Raw genomic sequence first — 20,901 nt, 5'->3', positions numbered from 1 at the left:
TTTCTACACTAAGTCTTGGTCACCTCACCTATAAAATGAAGATAGTGTGACTTCAGGGGCCCTAAGGGGACAATGAAGCACCCCACATTACACACCATAGAAGGCATGACCCTTTGCTGCTTCTACTTACTGAGAAACAAAGTACATCAAGATGGCCAGGATGGAGACTTCTATTTAGAATGATTAAAGACAAGTGATAATGTTGGAAATAAACCAAAATGTCAACTGATATGTTACCCTCCTATATCATGTTTTAGCCTGAATGATTTTTTTTTTCTCTTTGTAGGGAATTGCACGCACACACACACACACCCTGAAAGTGCCAAGCTGCATTTGATTAGTTCTGGGCAGAGGCGTGTCAGGGCATCTGAAAACCACAACTGGAGACTTCTATTCTGATGGGCCTAATGCTCTGGGTATTTCCTTTCAACCGAACTTGGGGGAAAAGTACTTTGATATAATGTACATATGGAAATATTTTACAACCTTCTAAAAAGTTAGATATTTGCTTCAGCATATATATAAAACATACTTTTCTCTTCAATGTGTGCAAAGATGGCTAAATCAATGTCTCAGAGTCCCTTGTCATTTTCAAGCTAGAATTGTTTTTGTTTTGTTAACTCAACCTCACTGCGTACAAAAGGGCCAAGTTGACAGCCCTGGAGACAGTGGTCTTTTCTTGGGCTTCTGGTAGACAGCCGAAGCAGCTGCTGTTTAAAAACACCTCAAGTGCCTCGCCTCTGGAAGGATCACTTTTGGAGGTGAGAAGGTGCTTTGATTTCTTACTCTGAAAAGTGTCTGCGGTGGAGGCCCTGTGTTTGGCTATTTACATGAGCCTTTGGTCCTGAGGTCGAATTTCCCATGTTCAACCAAACTATAACCTGGATCCTGGTTCATATTCTTTTGAAAAGACTAAATAAAGTCTGTTGCTTTAAATGTCATTCCTAATGTTGGAGTAAAACATTCCCTGGAAAAATATTCTTCCATCACAATCGATTAAGAGTGTTTACTTTCAGGGAGAAGGAATAGAGAAAGAAAGAAGATAAGGAGAACATGGCACTAACTTTTTATTTTTTATTTTTATTTATTTATTTATTTTTAAATTTTATTTATTTATTTATTTATTTAAAGATTTATTTTTATTTATTTATACAAGCACTGGGTAGTCAGAAGCGCGGGAGGGTGAGAGGATTCACCAGAGTCAGAGCAGGGAGCAGAACAGGCAGAAGGACCGAAGTACACCGCTGAGGGGAGCAGCGGGCGGCAGGAGAGGTCTGCGCGCCATGTGGGACCCTCCTCCGGTGGCCGGGAGCAGCCGGGGATCGAACCGGCACTGCAGAGGCTGCGGGCAGTTTCGCAACCCAGCGCTCAACCACTGCGCCACCGGGGAGGCCCTAACTTTTTATTTTTTAAACACTTTGTGAATTTTGCAACTTAGAATGTGTCATTTTTTTAAAAAAAAAAAACAAACGGGTTTTATATGTATGATGGTGTTCTCGGCCATTTCTATTATTGATCTTAAGTTTCTGTATTGAAAAACAAAATGCAATGTTTACTTTATAAGCGCAAATTATAAGAACAATTTACAATAAATTACAACTATAAAATTTTTAATATTTAATAGCCAAAACTTGCCAAACACACACCTGTATTTTTTTGTTGCTTTCATAAGGGTATGTGATTTGTGAGGCTCGATGTGAAAGAAAATATCCTGGGTTTGATATTTTATTCATCTAAAAATGTTTCTTTCACAAGATTTTTCTTTCATCATTGAAAGAGTAAACCATTTGCATTTTAAAGCCATGTTTGGCTGTCATGGGAGCAGCCATCTCCATTTCTATGATGTGACATTCCATCGTGCTTACACCATCACAACACTGAGGCAGCTCCTTTTAAATAAGTCTGCCTTGCCATTATGCTTGTGCATGGAGTTTGCAAATCTCAGGACAGCAGACATACATTTTGGCCAAGTACACTGTGATTCCTATAAAAGAGAACTACTGCCCTGCTGTGGCCACTGAGAGGCATTACATGAGGGCTGCTGTCCAAAAAACAGGCTGTTTTTAGCTGCATTGCCACAACTTGCAGGAGAGGCAAAACAAATCTAGTTATTTTCCTTTCAAATTTTTAATATTTCTATGTGTATGATATATATGATAGATATGTTTAATCTCTAGTAATACACAAAATATATTTGATTATATGATATTATAGAGCATGTATAATCAAAGGTTACATGTATACATATATATGTTGCAGAAGTTCATATATATGCATAAACACATATAGAGATATGAACATATATCCACACAAATTCTGCCCCCTCTATAGGGTCTATTTCCTCATCTGAAAAATGCTATCAATAGAACCTACTGATTGGATTATATAAGACACCCTAATGTGCCAATAGATACTAAGTGTTGGTTACCTTATGTCTCTAATCTTCTTTCTGCTCTTTTTCTTCAGAAGATGGTTCAGATCTTTTCCCAATAGAGTTCACTCACACTGAGCTCCATCCACACACCATGGTCCTAACTCTGCTCCATTACCTACCCACGTCCCTCCCTCTGACATCTTCACTCCTTCCCTTTCCACAATTTTCTTCCCTCATCTTTTGTAAACATTCTCAAGTCACACCATCTTTAAAAACCGCTCTCTGCTACCACCTCTGCTTTCTCCCTCCTTTCACACCCAGCCATGGTTTGGGTGAGAGAAATCCAATCTTCATTATCATTTTTTTTTTTATTACCATTCACATCTTCCCTGAGTAACCTGCTCCTCCTGCCACCACTTAATCGTTTCAAACCTTTTCTTACGTATAAAACCAGATGAATTTCAGAAACATTTGCTTTACATTCCTCAGAAAAACTTCCTATGTATAAATGCAAGTCTTGCATAAATTCACTCCATTATTGGTATTATTAGTGACCCCCCCAAAAAAGATTAATATACCTTCCTTACTACACAGCAGAGTAAAACTGCAGATAAGTTCACTATTGAGCAGCAAGGCCCACTTGTATTTAGAATTATATGCTACAATATTTTTAGTGTGAAGTTTACACAATTTCTCAATAACTGAGTTATTAACTAAAAGTGCAAGGTCAATTCATGTTATCCTGTAAAAGGAACATGGGCTTGGGCCTCCCTGGTGGCACAAGGGGTTAAGCACTGCACTATGAAGCAATCCGAAGCCTCTGCAGCACGAGTTCAATTCACATGGCGCAGCAGACCTCTGCTGACTCGCCTGCTGCTCCCCTCAGCAGTGTTTTCAGTCAATCTGTCTGTTCTGTTCCCCACTCTGTCTCTGGTGAATCCTCTCACCCCCACGTCTCTTGCCTGTACCCCAGCTCTTGTATGCATAAATAAATAAATCTTTACCAAAAAAAAATGGGCTCACTAATAAAAAACAGCAACATGGACTCATAAAGGTTACACACACACACACGGATTTTTATAATCCAGTCACTTTTAGCTCTTACTCCAAAAGGAAATTGGCATCTAAAGAATCTCAAAGGAGTCTATAAAAACAAAGAAGCTTTTAGGCCATCATGTCCATCCCCAAAGACTAATTCGCCATCATGTATTTTCATCCACTTGGATTATAATGTAGGTCAGTAAAAAATGATAATGGCTCCACCACGGTGGTAGCAGCAGAATGGAGAGAAGTGGTTGAATTCGATACTACGGCACAGCCCCAAAGAGCTGCTGGTATTTTGTGGAAGCGAAGGATTACCTCAGGAGAGAAAGCAAGGTGACTTAAAGGTTCTGGCTCGAGCGACCTTGGCATTTACGTAGATAGGGATGGCTGAGGGAGCAGCAAAGCAAGTGGAGAACACCTGTTATTTAGAAGAGTATTTTGGTCCCATCGAGGTAGCAGCCTCAGGCGTCCTGTAATGTCTGTTGACTGGATATTTTTAAAAATTCGGTCGTTATTTTTTAAATTTTTAAAAAAGATTTATTTATTTATGCATACAAGAACCAGGGTTCAGGCCAGCAGGGGGTGAGAGGATTCACCAGAGACAGAGCGGGGAGCAGAACAGGCAGATGGACCAAAGACACTGCTGAGGGGAGCAGCGGGCGAGGCAGGAGAGGTCTGCCGCGCCATGTGGGTATCTCCCTGGCCGGCCGGGGCTCGAACTCATGCTGCAGAGGCCGCCGACCGCCTCATAGTTCGGTGCTTAATCCCTTGCGCCACCAGGGAGGCCCCAGGTCATGTTATTTGTAGCAGTTATTAGTAACATCATCACCACCAGGACACCGGGAACCCAGGACTGCCCCAGGCCCTTGAAAGCCGCTAACAGCCGAGGCAGAGCGGCCGGGGCGTCCCCATTCATCCTCGCGGCCTGGGAACCCGGGCGGCGCGCGTCCAATCAGCACGCGGCCGCGCCCGGCGCGTCCAATCAGCGTGCAGGCCCCGTGCGTGCGCGCGTGGGCGGGGCTCGGCGCGCCGCGGCGTCCTGCGCGTCTCTGGCTCGGCCACGTCTGAAGACCCGCAGGTCCTTGAAGGTACAAAAACAAAGAGTTTGGCCCACGGCAAACGTCGTCCTCCTGTTCAGTTTCCATTTCAAAAGTCCAGACAAGCGTCAACAAGACGGCCTCCTCGGCCTGTTTCCTCTACGGGGCGCCCTCCCCCGCCCCGGGGCGCCCGTCCCCGCCCCCCCGCGCGGCGGACCCGCGGGGGCCGCACTGCGCAGGCGCGTGCGCAGGCGCGGGGCGGCGCTTCCGGGCGGCGCGGGCGCGAGTCGCGGCGCCGCCAACATGGAGACGCTGTACCGCGTCCCGTTCCTGGTGCTCGAGTGCCCCAACCTGAAGCTGAAGAAGCCGCCCTGGGTGCACATGCCGTCGGCGATGACGGTGTACGCGCTGGTGGTGGTGTCCTACTTCCTCATCACCGGAGGTAACGGGGGCCCAGACTCTGCCCGGCGCTCCGCGGCTCGCCCCCCGGCCGGGTCCTGCGGGACGCGGCCCCTCGGCCCCGCCGCCTCGGCTGTCCTGTCCCCTGCTGGCCGCTGAGCCTGGGGCTCCGAGGCGAGCAGATTTTTCCAGCCCAGATTTGTTCTTCTTGCTGCTGGCCCTAAGCGGCCTCGCAGGGTCCCGAGGCAATCTGGTCTGGCCCATTCAGCTCCCACGGTCCTCGAGAGGGCTGGGACTGGCAGCTGCCCTTGGCAGACCCTGGAGCTTGGAGGAGTCTGGACAGGCCTTAGGTTGGTCAGCTCGGACCTGAAGGTCCGGGGTTGCTTCCCCCTCCGATCGGCAATTGATATGATTGGAACTTTCCGAGCCCGCGGTTTTGGTAGCTGTTTGAGGTTGGAGGTAGATTTGCAGAAGGGATTGTCTTTCACAGGGCAGGAGCTGAGAACTTAACTAAGGGAAATAGCAGTACGATGTTGTCCTCATTTTGAATTATTCCCCTTACATCTGTCCTTCAAGTGGAAAGGGGCAAAAGGGGCGTGGCTCTACGGAGTGGTGAGTTGGCAGTCCCTCTGCAGTCTCTTCAGAGCCGCCACCCTCTTAAGGCCCAGTTCCAGGATTGACTGGACTCTGCTGCTGTGTTTTTAGGTATTGGGAAGTGGGGTTCTTTTATTGTAAATAAAAACCAAACCCTACAGACTAAGGACAGCCAGTGTGCTTCTGCTTTTTTAAGGGCACCATCATAGACATCTTCGATTACCTACTGTTTTGTGACCTTTGTTGAGAGGAGAGACCGAGACTGAATCAGGGCTTAGTTCTAGACCCTGCCTTTGAATGCATCCTCCTCCCATATCTAGAATATGACAGTCAAGATAAACTCATTTAAATGCATTACACTCTAAGTAGTTTTTCGTGTTGGTAAGATACTATTCTTGCATGACATTAGCATTGATCAGTACAGTAATAGGTACTGTGCTGCATAAGTGAATTTCAAAATGCATGTAGCTTTAAAAAAGAGTGACAGATTCCTCACCTGCTCTCTTCTATTATTCTCATTCCTGTAACTCTTACATTCCATCTGGTCAGAGTCTTTGCTACCTCATTGTTTTCATTCCAGCCACTTGTTCCATTGTCTGCCCTTGGGCAGTGTAAAGGACATGGTCGAGGCCAATGGGGTATCTTGTACAAAGGATGGATTTTGCCACTGGAAAGGAATCTCTCCCCAAAACTGACTGTACACATATTGATGGCTGAGAAATATTCAGCAAATATATACTGAATCCCTATTAAGTTCTAGGCATTAGGTATCGGGGATAACAGTGAAGGAAACTCCAAGACGTAATATTGTTGCGGTGGAGACATGTTAAATATCACATACATTTTATTCCCATTAAATTACTCTTTCTACTACAAATTGTCACAAATGCATTGAAGGTAATGAACAAAGGGGGATGAGAAAACAATGACAGTAAAGTGACATTTAGATTGGAGTGTGATTCCTGAGGACATGACATTGCAGGCTAGCATCTGAGGGTGGGGGTTTTGCTAGGCAGAGGGAAAGTATGGCCAAAAGAGGATACAGAGAGCATTTAGGTGGCTTTAGAACAGGTTGGTGGCACTGCAAATGAGAAGTGTACTGAAAGCTATTTTGGAAGTAGATTCAGTAGCCCTGGATTTGGTGTAAAGGCATCTTACTTATGTCTGGTTTGAACATCTGAGTAGATGCCAGTGTTGTTTTCTGATTTTAAAGAAAGGAAGTTTTTTGGTGGGGAATGGTGAACTTGAGGTCACCGTAAATATATAATAGTTGACGTCATGAACTACAATTAATTGGATTGTCAAGTTTGTAAACGGGAACCTCAAACTGAGAAAAGAGGTCTATGTGAAAGGCATTAACAGATGTTTCCTGAACTCCCTTCTGGAGTCAAATATTGCAGAACAGAGACACGGGCCACTAGAAGCTAATGTCTAAGACTGCTGGTGCGAGAATAATTTGATAGGTCTTGGCACATTGAGATAGGTCATTAGCACAAAGAATTGAAAGGCCTGGGAACGGATGAGTTCAGTTCAGGGGGGAATGCAGAGAAAGACAAGGACAGTGGATCCAGCTCTGAGGGATACCTATTTAGTGTCTTTATCAAGAGGAGCTTCAGCCAGAGATGTAACAAGAAAATGCAAGCATGTTCCAAAAGAGCCATGAGAAACCATTTTCCCTCCCAAGGAAAAGAATTAAGTAAACTGGATCAAGTGCTGCTGGGAAACTTGGAAAGAGGAAGGCTGAAAGGTGTCTGTTAAATTTGGTAACATGGAGGTCATTGGCAACCTTAGCAAGAGTAGTATGAGTGATGGCGGAAACCAGAGGGGCATGAGTTGAATGATGGACAGAAGCTTTACCAAGAATGTTCCCGGAAGGAAGCCTGACTCTCTTTCAAAAAAGCATAGAAATTATGCTAGCTAGGAGGTTCTGGAGTCCAGGCAAGGTTGATGTACAAAGGAGAGGTTGAAAACGGGAGAGATGGCCAAAGGAGCAAAGTGTCTGGGATGGCAAGAGGGGGTGGGATGGTGTAGAAGGGACCCCACACTGCTAGGAGGAGGGCCTCTGAAACAGAGGTAAGAGGTGGTGCCACTTTATGTATGGCAGGAGATTTGGGAATTCCTGAGTGACTGTTTCATAAGTGAAGGGTGAAGGAGACACAGCCTTACCGTGCTTAACAAAAGGTGTGGTGGACCATAACACCTGAGGGGTGTGAACCTGTACCTCTAAACTATACATAGTGTTGTTACCTCAATAAAAAATAATTTAATTTGAAAAGAAATAAGATTTAAAAAAGCCAGCAGTTGGGGCCTTCCTGGTGGCGCACGGGGTTAAGATGCAACGTAGGAAACTGCACAAGTTCGATCCCCGGCCGGGGAGATGCCCACACAGCGCGGCAGACCTCTCCGTATTTGCCCGCTGCCCCCCTCAGCAGTGTATTTCAGTCAGTCTGCCTGTTCTGTTCCCCACTCTGTCTCTGGTGAATCCTCTCACCACCCTCCCTCCCCACACCTCTGGCCTACACCCCAGTTCTTGTATGTATAAGTAAATAAATCTTTTTAAAAATAAATAAATAAAATAAAATAAAAAAGCCAGCAGTGAGGATGTTGGAGAACAGTGGATTAGCTAAACAGTAGATGTTGACAGTGGGAGTTTGAGGAAATTAGTCATGTTGATGGCCATTAATATTAATGGTAACAGTGACTATGACATAATGGTGGTCATTAGCAATCATAAATCATTAATGTGTCATTTAAAATGTCTCCTTACTTTACACTTAAGCAAGCACATATCTCTTGTTACCCCTCAATTTATAGAAACAACACTAAAATACTGAATTAAATTTTAAGTGGTTTATATGAAGTTTAGAAAATTAACTGGCCTTTATTGGATTATAATAATGCAATCAAAAGTCTTATTTAAATATAAATGAACCTTTTGAAAGAGATGAAAACTCTCATCCTATTTTAAATAGGCAATTCAGTTTATATGTTGTCTTTCATATAGGAATCATTTATGACGTGATTGTGGAACCTCCAAGTGTTGGCTCTATGACTGACGAACATGGACATCAGAGACCAGTAGCTTTCTTGGCCTACAGGTAAAAGATATCTTTTGGGATGATTTGCTGGTGGGAAAGAAGGCTGCTGGGGCATGCCTGCTATTTAAAAATACAGTGAGATCTCTGTGGTCCATCTGTATTTAGACAGGAGGTTTTTTTAAATGCTAATAAATTCAGAAATGGCAGAGAGTAGGGCATTTGGAATAAAATATTCCACGATGATACCTCTTTGAAGGAAGACGTCAGTTTAAAATATATTTATAAACTATTCTGGGGATTAGCAAACTATAGGTACATATTTGTAAATAGTGTTGAACTAGGCCTGCTCATTTGCTTATATCCTATCTGTGTCTACTTTCAAGCTACTGTGGTAAGGGTGAGCAAACCATGTGACCTATGAGCTGAAGATACATACTATTTGGCTACTTAAGAAGAAAAAAATCCCCCAACAGAAGACTTGATCAAGAAGATGTGGTCTAGCCACACTATGGAATACTACTCAGCCGTAAGGAAAGATAAAATGCTGCCATTTACAGCAAAATGGGGGAACTTTGAGAGCATTATGTATAGTAAAGCAAGTTGAATGTCAAAGACTGGACATTTGTATAGAGGGTGAACCGACAAAGTGAAATACTTACAGAAACTAGCTGACTTTATATGATATATAGAGGGGGTCTCACTGACAGATCCTGAGGGTTAGGGGCACCTTTAACCATGCCCTCATTTGTGCCCTCTGAATTTTGAACCCGGTGCATTATGTTTTCAATTAAAGCAGTTAGTTAACAGAAAATACTTCACGTACCTTCTTTACAAGGGTGCATCCCTTTAATAGGGAGATTTGCTTTTTGGGGTCCATGAACTCTTGAGAATTTGATGAAAGGTCTGTATCCCTGGAAAAATCACATGAACAGGGTTTATTAATTATTAGCAACCTTCAAGAAATGTTTCTAATCAACTGGAAATTATTTTGAAGTTGACAGGCACAATTTGAGTATGACTTTTTAAAGCCAAACTAAAATTTTGGGGAGAAAGGTTCATGTATCAAATAGTTTTTTTTTTTTTTTTAATATTTATTTATGCATACAAGAGCTGGGGTGCAGCCCAGAGATGCGGGGGGTGTGAGGATTCACCAGAGACAGAGAGAGTGGGGAGCAGAACAGGCAGATTGACTGAAGTACATTACTGAGGGGAGCAGTGGGCGAGTCAGGAGAGGTCTGCTGCACCATGTGGGTCTCCTCCCTGGCCAGGGATCGAACTTGTGCTGCAGTGGCTGCGGACACCTTCATAGTGTTGCATCTTAACTTGCGCCACCAGGGAGGCCCAACAGTTGAAGTTTTAGAATAAGTTTTCAAATGGATGCTCCGTGAAGAGCTCCATGTTTGTTTGGTTCATTGTAATATCCCTGGAACTGAGAGCACTCCTTGATAACACTAAACTCTTCAATGAATATTTTTTGAATGAATGAAAAATGAATATCCAGAAATGTAGTAAAGTCGTTATAAGGATAAGAATAAAGTATGCGCACAAAAATGTTTTAGCAGAATTGGGAATCTCAATCTAAGGACAAAGTTTGATGTTTTTCTGGGAATTTTCATTTACTGTTTTGTTCTGGTCTTTCTTTTTCAGAGTCAATGGACAATACATTATGGAAGGACTCGCGTCCAGCTTCCTATTTACAATGGGAGGTTTAGGTTTCATAATCCTGGACCGATCCAATGCACCAAATATTCCAAAACTCAATAGATTCCTTCTTCTCTTCATTGGATTCGTCTGTGTCCTGTTGAGTTTTTTCATGGCGAGGGTATTCATGAGAATGAAGCTACCGTAAGTTATTAAGTGCTTTGTCTAATCAGCAACTCAACTGCTGTTGCAAACTGTAAAATAATTACCTGGATAACAAAAAGTCTTAAATTAAATTTGGATTTAATCTAACCCTCATTTAAATAGATGAAAAATTCTGAGAACCAAAGAAATTGGTGACTTGCTCAAGGTTTTCTTTGTTGCTAGTGACAAAGTCGAGATTGTGAGGTCTCCCTGACTTGTCCCCGTGCACGCTTGTGAGAAAATTCAGACATTTTTGCATCACTAACCACCCACTGGAGATGCTGTTGATCTAAAATCTTTTTTGGTTAATCTGTAACATAGAGGATTGCAGTGATAATAACAATATTAGGGATTATTTCCCAGCCATTAATTGCTGCAGCTCTTTGAATATTAGTTTGAAGAAAGCCCATTCAACCTTGGATGAAAAAGGAGAGCTCTTGGCTCTCCAAGAAGATGGGGAAGTAATTATACATATAATTAATATATAACATAATGTATGCATGTAAAATTTATGTGTGTGCGTATGTAAAAGATATATATGTAAAATCATTTTGATTCAGAAAACTTAAAGTATCTTTGAAACAAAAATACATTAGTTTTATGGCAACTTTTATAAATCCATTGGGGGCCATTAATTTGGAGTGTGGACCAGTCTGTGCATACTTCGCTATGTCCTGATTTTACCTGGGGTGGGGGGTGGGGAGGCGTTGGTAAACTGAAGGAACTCTGAGTAAGCATACCACGCCAAAGAAATTCATTTTTTTTTAGTAAATTCATTTTTCAGGGAACATGTTAAATATAGGATTTCAGAAAATCCAAAGATGCTTCTTTCCATAGAAAGGTTTATTATTTTTGTTGCAATGGTGAGGGTCCAAACGAAATGGTGACTTTTAACTTTAAGGTAACATTTCTTTCTTTTTTCCATTCTGTGTTGTTTGCTTGTTTAGCATGTTAGTTTGCAGCTTTATACTTGGATGGGGAAGGGGCAATAAAAATGAGGCCCAATAATGTATAGGGTCAAAATAATGATCATAAGGATTGTCATTTGATTTATTATGAAATTTGGGCACTTTGAAATGTTGTTTCCTTTTCACTCTTTGTGTTTATGAAATGTATTCTACAGAGGCTATCTGATGGGTTAGAGTGCCTTTTGAGAAGGAATCAGTGGAAACTGGATTTGCTCCTGTTAATGAAATTTTAAAGGCTGTACCAATCCTCTGATATGAAATGTGGAAAGGGACGAAAAGCAGCAGATAAGAAGCATCTAGTGAAACCACAGGAAGAACAGGAAGAACATTAAAGCTTGGACTCGACGGTCTTCTTGGCGTCAAAGAGCAAAGCTCTTCACAGTATTTCCCTGATGACCCAGCCTGATGTACCGGCAAGGTTGAGTGGCATTTTCTCCTTAGCTCGTCCTTTCTTCAAGAAAAAAAATACTCCGTTTCTACAACTATGATACTGAATAAAGTGATTATTTTTTACAAACCTCCCTTAACACTTTTTTGGAGATGACATTTCTGATTTTCGGAAACGAAGGTCAAATCAGGAAGTGAGAGCCCCTCGGCCGAGACCCTGGACCCGCTCAGCTTCGTCTCTGGTGCTTTGCCTTTACACCTGTGTGACAGCACGTTACTTTAGACTTGTGTGTGAGACAGCGTTTCCTGAACATGATCTATGAAAGGAGCAGAAATAAATGATTTTTCTAATTAGCACCTCCTGTATTTGTTTTTTAATTGCCTGATGGTATTAACCTTCTTTACTCTTCCTTATTCAGTCCCGTCTTGCAAGCTTTGAGCACATGTAAAACCCGCTCCTGACCAGCCTAATCTCCCCTTCAGTTCTTCTGGCTAGTCCTTTTGGTTCCCCCAGCTTCTAAGTTAATTCTTTTCTACGATCTTTAGGTTTGCAGTAACATTTTCTCTAGGGTGAAATTTTCCTTTCTAATTCCAAAACTGATCTAGATGAAGCCCTTCATTAAGTTTGAAAATTCATTTATTCAAAAAGTTCTCAGTACCTATTCTATGCCAGCCAGCCCTGAGGATTGGGGGCGGGGGTGGGTGGGTATGAATAAGAGATCGGTTTTGTCTTCATAGAGCTTATGTTCTGGTGGAGAATGAGATACAGCAAAGATAAAGCATGTGTATAAGAGGCCAGACACTGGGCAGTGCCCAGACAGACATCAAGCAAGGTCAACTTTTACACCAAAGCTCTAAAAAAGGAAAACTAGACTTGCATGGGCTGGGTTCGCCACCGCCAAGGCTTCCCCTAACTCACTCGTGGTTTTCTCATTTGTTCACATTAAAGGGTTTGGTTAACCTAGATGGACAGAGGGTAACGCAGGTGTCGGCTCCCAGGTCAGCTTCGGCTGTGACTGGCGCGCGAGCAGCTCCGCGAGCCGCCGGCAGGGGGCGCTGGGGCGGCGCGGCTGAGGCCTCGGGGGCGGGGCAGGGCCTCGGCGGCCGAAGAGGGGCCTCGGAAAGGCGGGGTTCGCCAGGGCCGCTGCCCACAGGCGGGGACAGCAGCAGGGGCGCCGCTGAACTCGGGGGTCCCGCGCGGAGAGTGTCCAGTGGTTTCCTGCAGCCATACATCATGACATGCTCGCCAGAGAAGTTTTTGGGTTTTTTTAAAAGATTTATTTTATTTATACACGAACCGGGGTACAGTCAGAGGCACAGGAGGGTGAGAGGATTCCCCAGAGCCAGAGCGGGGAGCAGAGCAGGCAGAAGGACCGAAGTACACTGCTGAGGGGAGCAGCGGGCGGCAGGAGAGGTCTGCGCGCCATGTGGGACCCTCCCAGGCCGGCCGGGATCGAACCGGCGCTGCAGAGGCTGCGGGCAGCTTCGTAGCCCAGTGCTCAACCGCTGCGCCACCAGGGGAAGCCTGGAAGTTTTTGTTTTTGAGCCCAGTTTAGAGAACTAGCCTAGCGCAGTCTTTCTAGGCAGCAAACGAGGCTTGTCTTAAACCCCACTTTATCCAAGAAATGTCCCCCACGTTTCCCAAAAAGGCTTTGTTGTTAAGCTGATGTTGCAAGCGGCGTGTCCGTGCAGCTCGCCACGGCGTCTTCCAGCCGCACGGCCTGTTTTCCATGGACAGAGCTGTCCGGTCCACCCCGGGCTCCCCGCAGCTCCCCCAGGCCGCAGGGCAGCCCCGGGCCATGGGATCCACCACAGCTGCAAGCACCGGCCTTCCCCCGCCCTCCAATGTTGGGGTCCTGCTGCTGCGCCACGGTGATGGCACCCTGGGTGGGGTGTCGTGACTCCCTCTTGAGAGAGAAGGATATGAATCCCGTCAGAAGCCGCCGAGGTAGAAACCACATTTGTTCAATCCAGGCCCTTCTCACCTTTTCCCGAGAGAGCGGGGCGCAGTTTGAAAGCGGAGCTTCGGCGAAAAGCGGGGTACAATCCCCTTTTATATTTCACACTCGTGGCCTGTCTCGGTCACTACTGTCCAGGCTATCTGTAGGTGAACTGCGATTTTATTGTTTTAGAGTCTTTACCATTGCTTATTAATGCATTTGCTGCCACAGATTTGTCTACGAATTGTAGAAGGAATCCCCAAATTCCAGGGCAAAAATTCTAAAATTCTAGGTGAACTGTAATTTTGACACACGATTTGACTTTTCCCATTTCTCCTGGTTGGGAATACACCAGTGCGGTAAGTTTCTTCCTTTGCAGAATAAACGGACTGGACCCGATGATCGTTAACAGCTCCTTTCTCTTTGACCCTCTTTGTTCTTATTTTCAGCCGGTGGATTTTTCTCAGCAGCAGCTGCATCAGTGGCACTTACCCGCAGAGGGGGATCCTGACAGGAATAATGAGCAGCGCTCCTGGGCGCCCCCGCGCACCTTAGCCCGACCCTGCCAGGGCACCAGCTTTAGGTAGCTCTGCCCTTCGGTGGATGGTTTTCAAGGCAGAGGTGTCTGGGGCGCAAGTGCCATTTTACCAAAGAGAAACCTCTCCCTGGGAAACCGGATTGGGGAAGAACAAGACAGTTCCCCACCCTAAGGGCCATGATTTGGACCCAGCGTTATGTGATTAGGTGGCCCAGCTCCTGTATCTTATCTCCTGGGGGCTTCAGGACCTCCTAGGAATTGAGAATCTCCTAGAAAATGTGTCTTCTTAGGGTGACTGTGATCACAGACAGGATCTAGAAGCCAGGGGAAGTTCAGTAACATTTTCAATTTGTACTTAATTACTTTCAATTTAATACTTAGAATCCTGTCTCTACAAACAGATACATACAAATACTATACCCCGCCAACTAACTGATGCTCCAAAACAGTAAATAGAAACATGCAGAGGTTACTGAAACTTTGTTTTCTCAATGCTCTCTTGTAGTTTTCTAATATTATTTCCAATATCACGATTTCAATAAATTGTTTTCTAAACAGCCACATCCAGTGACAGGGTGGTGGGTGTATTACTGTATTTCAACTTCTCTGTTTAAGACATGTCTCAAGATAGGAACTGCACTTTGGCTGGCAATACCACTTCCAACTGTTTCAACAACCCAGTAAAAGTTCATCAAATATTTAAGTAACCTGTCAGAGGTAGGCCAGGACAAGTGGCTGGTTCTTTCATGACTGTGAGCGCACACGTTCCCTCCGAAGGTCACGTTCCCATGGGTGTCAGCACCTCTGCTCTCAGGTGGCCGGAGGTTGAGTGACCCTCGAGGCTATGTCACTGGCTTGCACCACGCCCGTGGTGCCCCCTCCCCGGTGCCACGCCTGGTCAGCACTCTGAGAGCAGATGGACCAGAGAGGGTGAATCCTCACTGCTCCTCTGGGTCTTTGGGGTCCAGCTCATGCCAGCCTCCTTTTCCGTTGCCCTTCCTCCTGTCCCCCTCCCCACAAATGTCACATCATCTGATTGTTACTAAACTAAACCTTTAATAAGGAAATGGCCTGTATATTAAGAGGGCTGGTTGCTTTCCCTGTCATTCAAGTTCATCCTGGATCTCTCCTTTGAGTATGTTAATTAGTGTTTCTGGACAGACAGGGAGTAAACAGGGAGAGGAAAGTGCTGATTCACCAGCCTTAGTACAGCACTCTGTCCCCTAGGACTTTAACCTGCTACAGCCCTAATTTTTGTCCCTAGAGGATTTTCTTTTAATATTCAAAGGTCTGTGTTCCAGGAAGTATAGGTAGTAAGGCCAGCCATGTTCATTGAGCACATACTGTGTGCCTGAATTGTTCACATATTGACCCGCTGCATCCTCACTGTGATGCTATGAGGTAGTGCGATTAGGTTTGTTCTATGGATGAGGAGACTGGGCTCAGAAAGGTCAAGTCACTTTTCAAAGGTTGCACAGCCATTAGGTAATCTCTCTACATAGTGTGCCTCCACAGCTTCTGCTCTTAAGCGTGTTGGAGCTCTTCAGGAACATGTCTTTATTTGACCTCAAAGGAAAAGGAATCTTTATATATATAATATATATATATATATATATATATATATAGTGCGTAGGATTAATTTATTTATGTAGCGAATAAATATTTAAGAAATGGTACTGTCAAATATTCTTCCAGATGCTGATGATATAATAAATAACATTTCAGGGCCTCCCCGGTGGCGCAGCGGTTGAGCGCTGGGTTGCGAAGCTGCCCGCAGCCTCTGCAGCGCCGGTTCGATCCCCAGCTGCTCCCCGGCCACTGGAGGAGGGTCCCGCATGGCGCGCAGACCTCTCCTGCCGCCCGCTGCTCCCCTCAGCAGTGTACTTCGGTCCTTCTGCCTGCTCTGCTCCCTGCTCTGACTCTGGTGAAATCTCTCACCCTCCCGAGCTTCTGACTGTACCCAGTGCTTGTATAAATAAATAAATAAATCTTGAAAAAAAAAAAATAACATTTCGACCTCATGGAGAATATATTCTGAGGGGGAGGCAGAGCCAAACAAAGATAGGTGTGTCAGGTCAACAAATGTCAGGAAGGAAAATGAATTGAGTACAGAAGGAATTAATACCAGTAAACCTAAGTAAACACTACGTGTTATTCTTGCCACCACTCCCACCTAGGTCCGGGGAACCGCCAGACCCATAGCCAGCTGAGGAGGAGCTGACTGCATTTAAAAACTCATCGTACGTGAGATTATGATTCAGGGGAAGGGAAGGACCATTCACAGAAAATTGTGAGCTTATACTCAGCCTGGTGTTTCTGTTTTAAATCCCTCAAGCATTTCTGTAGATTGGGTATTTCCAGCCCAGGTTCCGAGCACAAAACTGAAAAAGATAAAAAATTTCTTTGCTCCTTCATGCATGTTCAAAGTTCTAATACTTTCTTCTCCATGATATTTCCCAAGGATGCTTTTCTCATGGAATAGTTCAGAGACCAACAGGCTGGAAACTGTGTGTCTTGACAGCCGTGAGGCTGTTTGTACTGTCCCCTCCTGGCATCATGATCACTGGCAGGCCCTTATGTCCTGGTCTCTGCCTTGTTAACAGACTAATGGCCCCTCTTGAGGCTGACACGAAATACATTCGCTTATGGAAGTGATATAATCAGACTTTTTTCCATGGTGTTTGTCAGCAGAAGGCGACGTAGGTAGAGTCTTGATAAAAGTGACAGAAGAAGGCAGGGGGAGGGCATGGTGGAGCTAATAGAACAAAGAACTCAAGCCTGAGCCAGGGGCTGCAGGCCCGCCAGTCTCCTGGCAGGCACAGACCACACACGGCCCATTATTCGCCCGCGCAGAAGACTTCCAGTCATTTCCTCCCGGTTCTTAGAATGCACTCCTGTTACTGACAGCGGGATGCCACTGACCGGAGCGTTCGCTCTGGCGCTGAGTCCAGGTAGGGAGGGTGAAGCTCTGAGCATGCAGTGTGTCATTCTGTTCATCCCCTTTGTTCTGGACTTGGAACCACCTGGAATCTGGTTCAACAAGGAATATACCCTGAGCCTCTGAAAAAGCACACTTCAATGCCAAAATGTGATGGGTTTCAACGCCCCGACAAGACCTGTTTGGGTTTGCTTCACCATTTGCAGTCACTTCGGCGCCTCTTTAGAAACAAAGTTTGGGGTGACTCCAGGACTTGTGTAGATGTGGGGGTGTCATCAGATCTCCTGGCTACATAGGCCCTTTGCAATCAGCAGGTGAGTGAGTGTAGGGCAGGGAAGAATAGGTCAGCGCAAGGTCACCCATTTCAAGCCTGGAGGGCAGGGAGGCTGGCTTGGAAAATGCCAGAAATATCTGTGAGAATCAATCCATTCACTTGATAGGTCTCCACATGGGGTCCTGTTGATTGACAGCAGGGTGGCCTGACAGGGTGTGTGTGGGTGGGTGGGCAGGGCAGTCACCTCTTAGGGCACTGACTGCATATCTGGGCAAAGTTGGCCTGCAAATTCAGGGCTCAGATGGCTGAGTATCTAAGGCAGGAGACCCAGCAGGTGCTCAAGTGCCCTATCCTGGGTACTTTGTCTGGTAATCACCACAGAGGGAGTTCCTGGGGGGTGGGCTGAATGCTGTGACTAAAGAGTGTATGATATTTTCTGAAAACCTCAGTTATTTCTTTCTTTCTTTTTAAGAATTTTTAAAAAATGTATTTATACAATAGCTGGAGTACAGGCCAGAGGTGCGAGAGGGTGAGGATTCACCAGAGACAGAGCGGGGAGCAGAACAGGCAGATGACCAAAATACACTGCTGAGGGGAACAGCAGGCGAGACAGGAGAGGTCTGCCGTGCCATGTGGGTATCTCCCTGCCTGGCCAGGAATCGAACCTGGGCTTCAGAGGCTGCAGACAGCTTCACAGCACCGCACTTAACCTGCTGCACCACCAGGGAGGCCCAAACCTCAGTTATTTCTTTTTTTTTTTTTTTTTTTTTTTAAAGTGACAGTCTTTTATTTATTTATTTATTTGTTTGTTTTGTTTATACAAGCACTGGGTACAGTCAGAAGCGCGGGAGGGTGAGAGAATCCACCAGAGCCAGAGCGGGGAGCAGAACAGGCAGAAGGACCGAACTACACTGCTGAGGGGAGCAGCGGGCGGCAGGAGAGGTCTGCGCGCCATGTGGGACCCTCCTCCGGTGGCCGGGAAGCAGCCGGGGATCGAACTGGCGCCGCAGAGGCCGCGGGCAGCTTCGCAACCCAGCGCTCAACCGCTGCGCCACCGGGGAGGCCCAACCTCAGTTATTTCTAATGGAGCATTGTTCACACTCAAGACAAGCAGAAGGCAGCATGTGTGATGTGCTGGGGGGAGCCCAGCCTTGGGGGTTGGAGGTGAAGGAAACCTTCTCCTGGACTGCCAGGCACCTTCTCTTTCTAGTCAGCACCTCCTCTGCCTTCCCAGCTCACTCTCCCTGCAGGCACCATGCCCTCTGCCCAGTGTTCCTGGTTCCTGGTCCACTCCTGGGCACATAATATTGTGTTGGTTACACTCCCTGCCCTTCTAGACTAGCTCACAGGCAAGAACTGGGCCATATTTGGTTTTGCATTCATTACACTATACTTGAATCTTGGAGAGCTACCAACTTTTGTTGAATGAATCAGGGCACTGTACTTCAATGTTTATGTCCCGGCTGACATGGAGGCAAAAGAAGGAGCAGAAAAGTCTCCATACAGCCAGATTCTTGGTGAGTTATGAAGTCAAGATAGAAGTCACTACTGGGTGGGTTTGGAAATGAAACCATGAAGCAAATCCACTAAGACAGAGACCTGACAACCTAGTAGACTACTGAAAAAGGACAAAATCCCATTTGCCTCTGTTGATTAGCTACCAGCCCTTCTGGTGGAGAGTGGTCCTCTACGCTTCTGTTCAGTCAGAGGCCCTGGCTACACCCGTGGGTGCTGTCCACTCCTGGTGCTGCAGCGCTGAGGTGAGGATTCCTGGGTCAGGGGCTTCATCAGCCCAGCCATGGACAACGTGCACAGATGCTTTAATGCACAACAGAGAGGGGCTTTGATGCCCATACTTGAATTCTATTTTCTTAACAATTTACCAGTTACCACAAGCTGACTTATCTATGTGTTTCGTTCATTCATTCATTCCACAAATATTTATAATGAGCACTTACTATTTTCCAGATATTGTTTTAGGTACCCAGTAAGACAATAAACATGAAAGATACATTTTAGATAGAGACAGATGGGTAGAAATGAGAAATATAAAGAAGAAACCAAGTAGAAGAGAAGAATATGTATTTGGGGGATGGCTTACCATTTATGATAGGATGGTCAATGACAGCCTTATGGAGATGGGAACTCTTCAACATAGAAATGGGGGTGATGAGGGAGCCAATTACGGGGAAGAGTATGAGGAGCAAGTACATAGGCCCTGAGGCAGAAGAGGGCCTGTGAGTTCAAGGGGCCAAGGAGCTGGAGTTGAGCGAACAAAGGCAGAAGGCCAGGAGAAAAAAGGTTAGAAGGATAATGTGGGCTCCTGCCACTTTGGCCCTGGTGGGATGTCGCAAGGATTTTGTACTTGAGACGGGGTGAGAAGACACTGGAGGATTTTGAGCAGAAGAGTGACTCAAACTGACACCATTTATAGAAGCAGCCTGGCTGCTGGGGTGAGCACACCATGCTAAAGCAGTTGCAGGGAGAACAGTTAAGAGGCGCCTTGCGATACCACGAGTGAGAGACGACAGTGGCTTAGGTGAGGCCATGAAGACAGGAGCTCCAGGGGCACTGACGGGGGGAGCCACAAGAGAGAGACGATGATGACCCAAGAGAGAAAGCATTTCAAGGGGGAGAGACCCACGGTATCAGGCAAGACCACCTCCCAGGCAAGTCAGGGAGGACTGAGAAATGACCAGTAGGTCGAGCAATGTAGAGGTCACTGGTGACCTTGACAAGAGCAGTTTCAAGGAGTGTGTGCGGTGGGGGACCTGGATGTGAGGTGGTTATGATGGACTGAGGGGAGCGAGGTTGGGTCAGTGGGTGCGGGCAATGCTTTCAAACACTTTTGCTGAAAGGGGTGGAGAGACGGGAGTGTCAGCTAAAGGGACCAGTGGGGTCTAGACTTTTCCGAAGGACAGGCAGACAAGCAGGATGCATGTAAGCTGATGAGACGGATTTACTAGAGAGAGAAAAGTGGATGGTGGAAATGGCAGTGTGAGAAGTGTGGGCAGTGCCCTGAAGCAGGACATGGTGATGGGTGGTGCCTTGACTGTTCTCAGCAGAGCAGGAATCGAGAGTCCACTGAGGGAGCGAGGATGGAGGAGGTGGTGAGATTTCAGGGCAGAAGAGACAAACCAAAACAACCCTTTTCTTGCAAAAGGGCGAACTCTCTACATGTCAGGGAGTTAATTTAATGGAGCAAGAGTCAACAGTGAGCTTCAAGCACAGACAGGTTAACATTTGACAGGATGTTTAAGGGGAATTCAGGTACTGGGCTGCCGGTATAGTGATCCGGTCCTTTCTCAAGTCGAATATTTATTCTTTCAGAAACTTCCACTGGGAAGGATTCTTTTTTTTTAGCATTATACTAACGTGGTACAGTAATGTAAATTTTATGCATATGTATGCCCAAATACATATCAGTACTCATATTTATACATAAGTATCTAAATTTACATAAAGGCTTCAGAATTCCATCTCATCAAGATAATCAACCACAGGTTTCACGCAACTCAAAAGACG

General features: G+C 45.6%; 2 protein-coding genes across 3 annotated transcripts in view; one reads left to right on the top strand and one right to left on the bottom strand.

Annotated features, from left to right (window-relative positions):
* The window catches only part of ETNPPL (ethanolamine-phosphate phospho-lyase), a 58,965-nt gene that overhangs the window by 1,104 nt on the left and 36,960 nt on the right, over positions 1-20,901 (bottom strand). Inside the window, exon 13 of one of the 2 annotated variants that reach the window (XM_037509567.2) lies at positions 9,310-9,397. In XM_037509567.2, coding sequence (XP_037365464.1) covers positions 9,310-9,397 — 88 coding nt within the window. Of the gene's footprint in view, positions 1-9,261; positions 9,398-20,901 lie in introns of those variants that run through there. The other variant, XM_054694568.1, reaches the window with a different exon arrangement.
* OSTC (oligosaccharyltransferase complex non-catalytic subunit) lies at positions 4,726-12,069 on the top strand. The gene is made up of 4 exons (XM_037509573.2): positions 4,726-4,897; positions 8,453-8,546; positions 10,134-10,331; positions 11,455-12,069. The coding sequence occupies exons 1-4, from the start codon at positions 4,759-4,761 to the stop codon at positions 11,471-11,473; spliced, it is 450 nt and encodes a 149-aa protein (XP_037365470.1). The 5' UTR covers positions 4,726-4,758; the 3' UTR covers positions 11,474-12,069.

This window comes from Talpa occidentalis, unplaced genomic scaffold, assembly GCF_014898055.3.
Source record: "Talpa occidentalis isolate TD23 unplaced genomic scaffold, MPIMG_talOcc4v2.1 talOcc4.13, whole genome shotgun sequence".
NCBI classification, from domain to species: Eukaryota; Metazoa; Chordata; class Mammalia; order Eulipotyphla; family Talpidae; genus Talpa; species Talpa occidentalis.
Note: the sequence above shows the minus strand (reverse complement) of the source record. Positions and strands in the feature narration are given on the sequence as shown.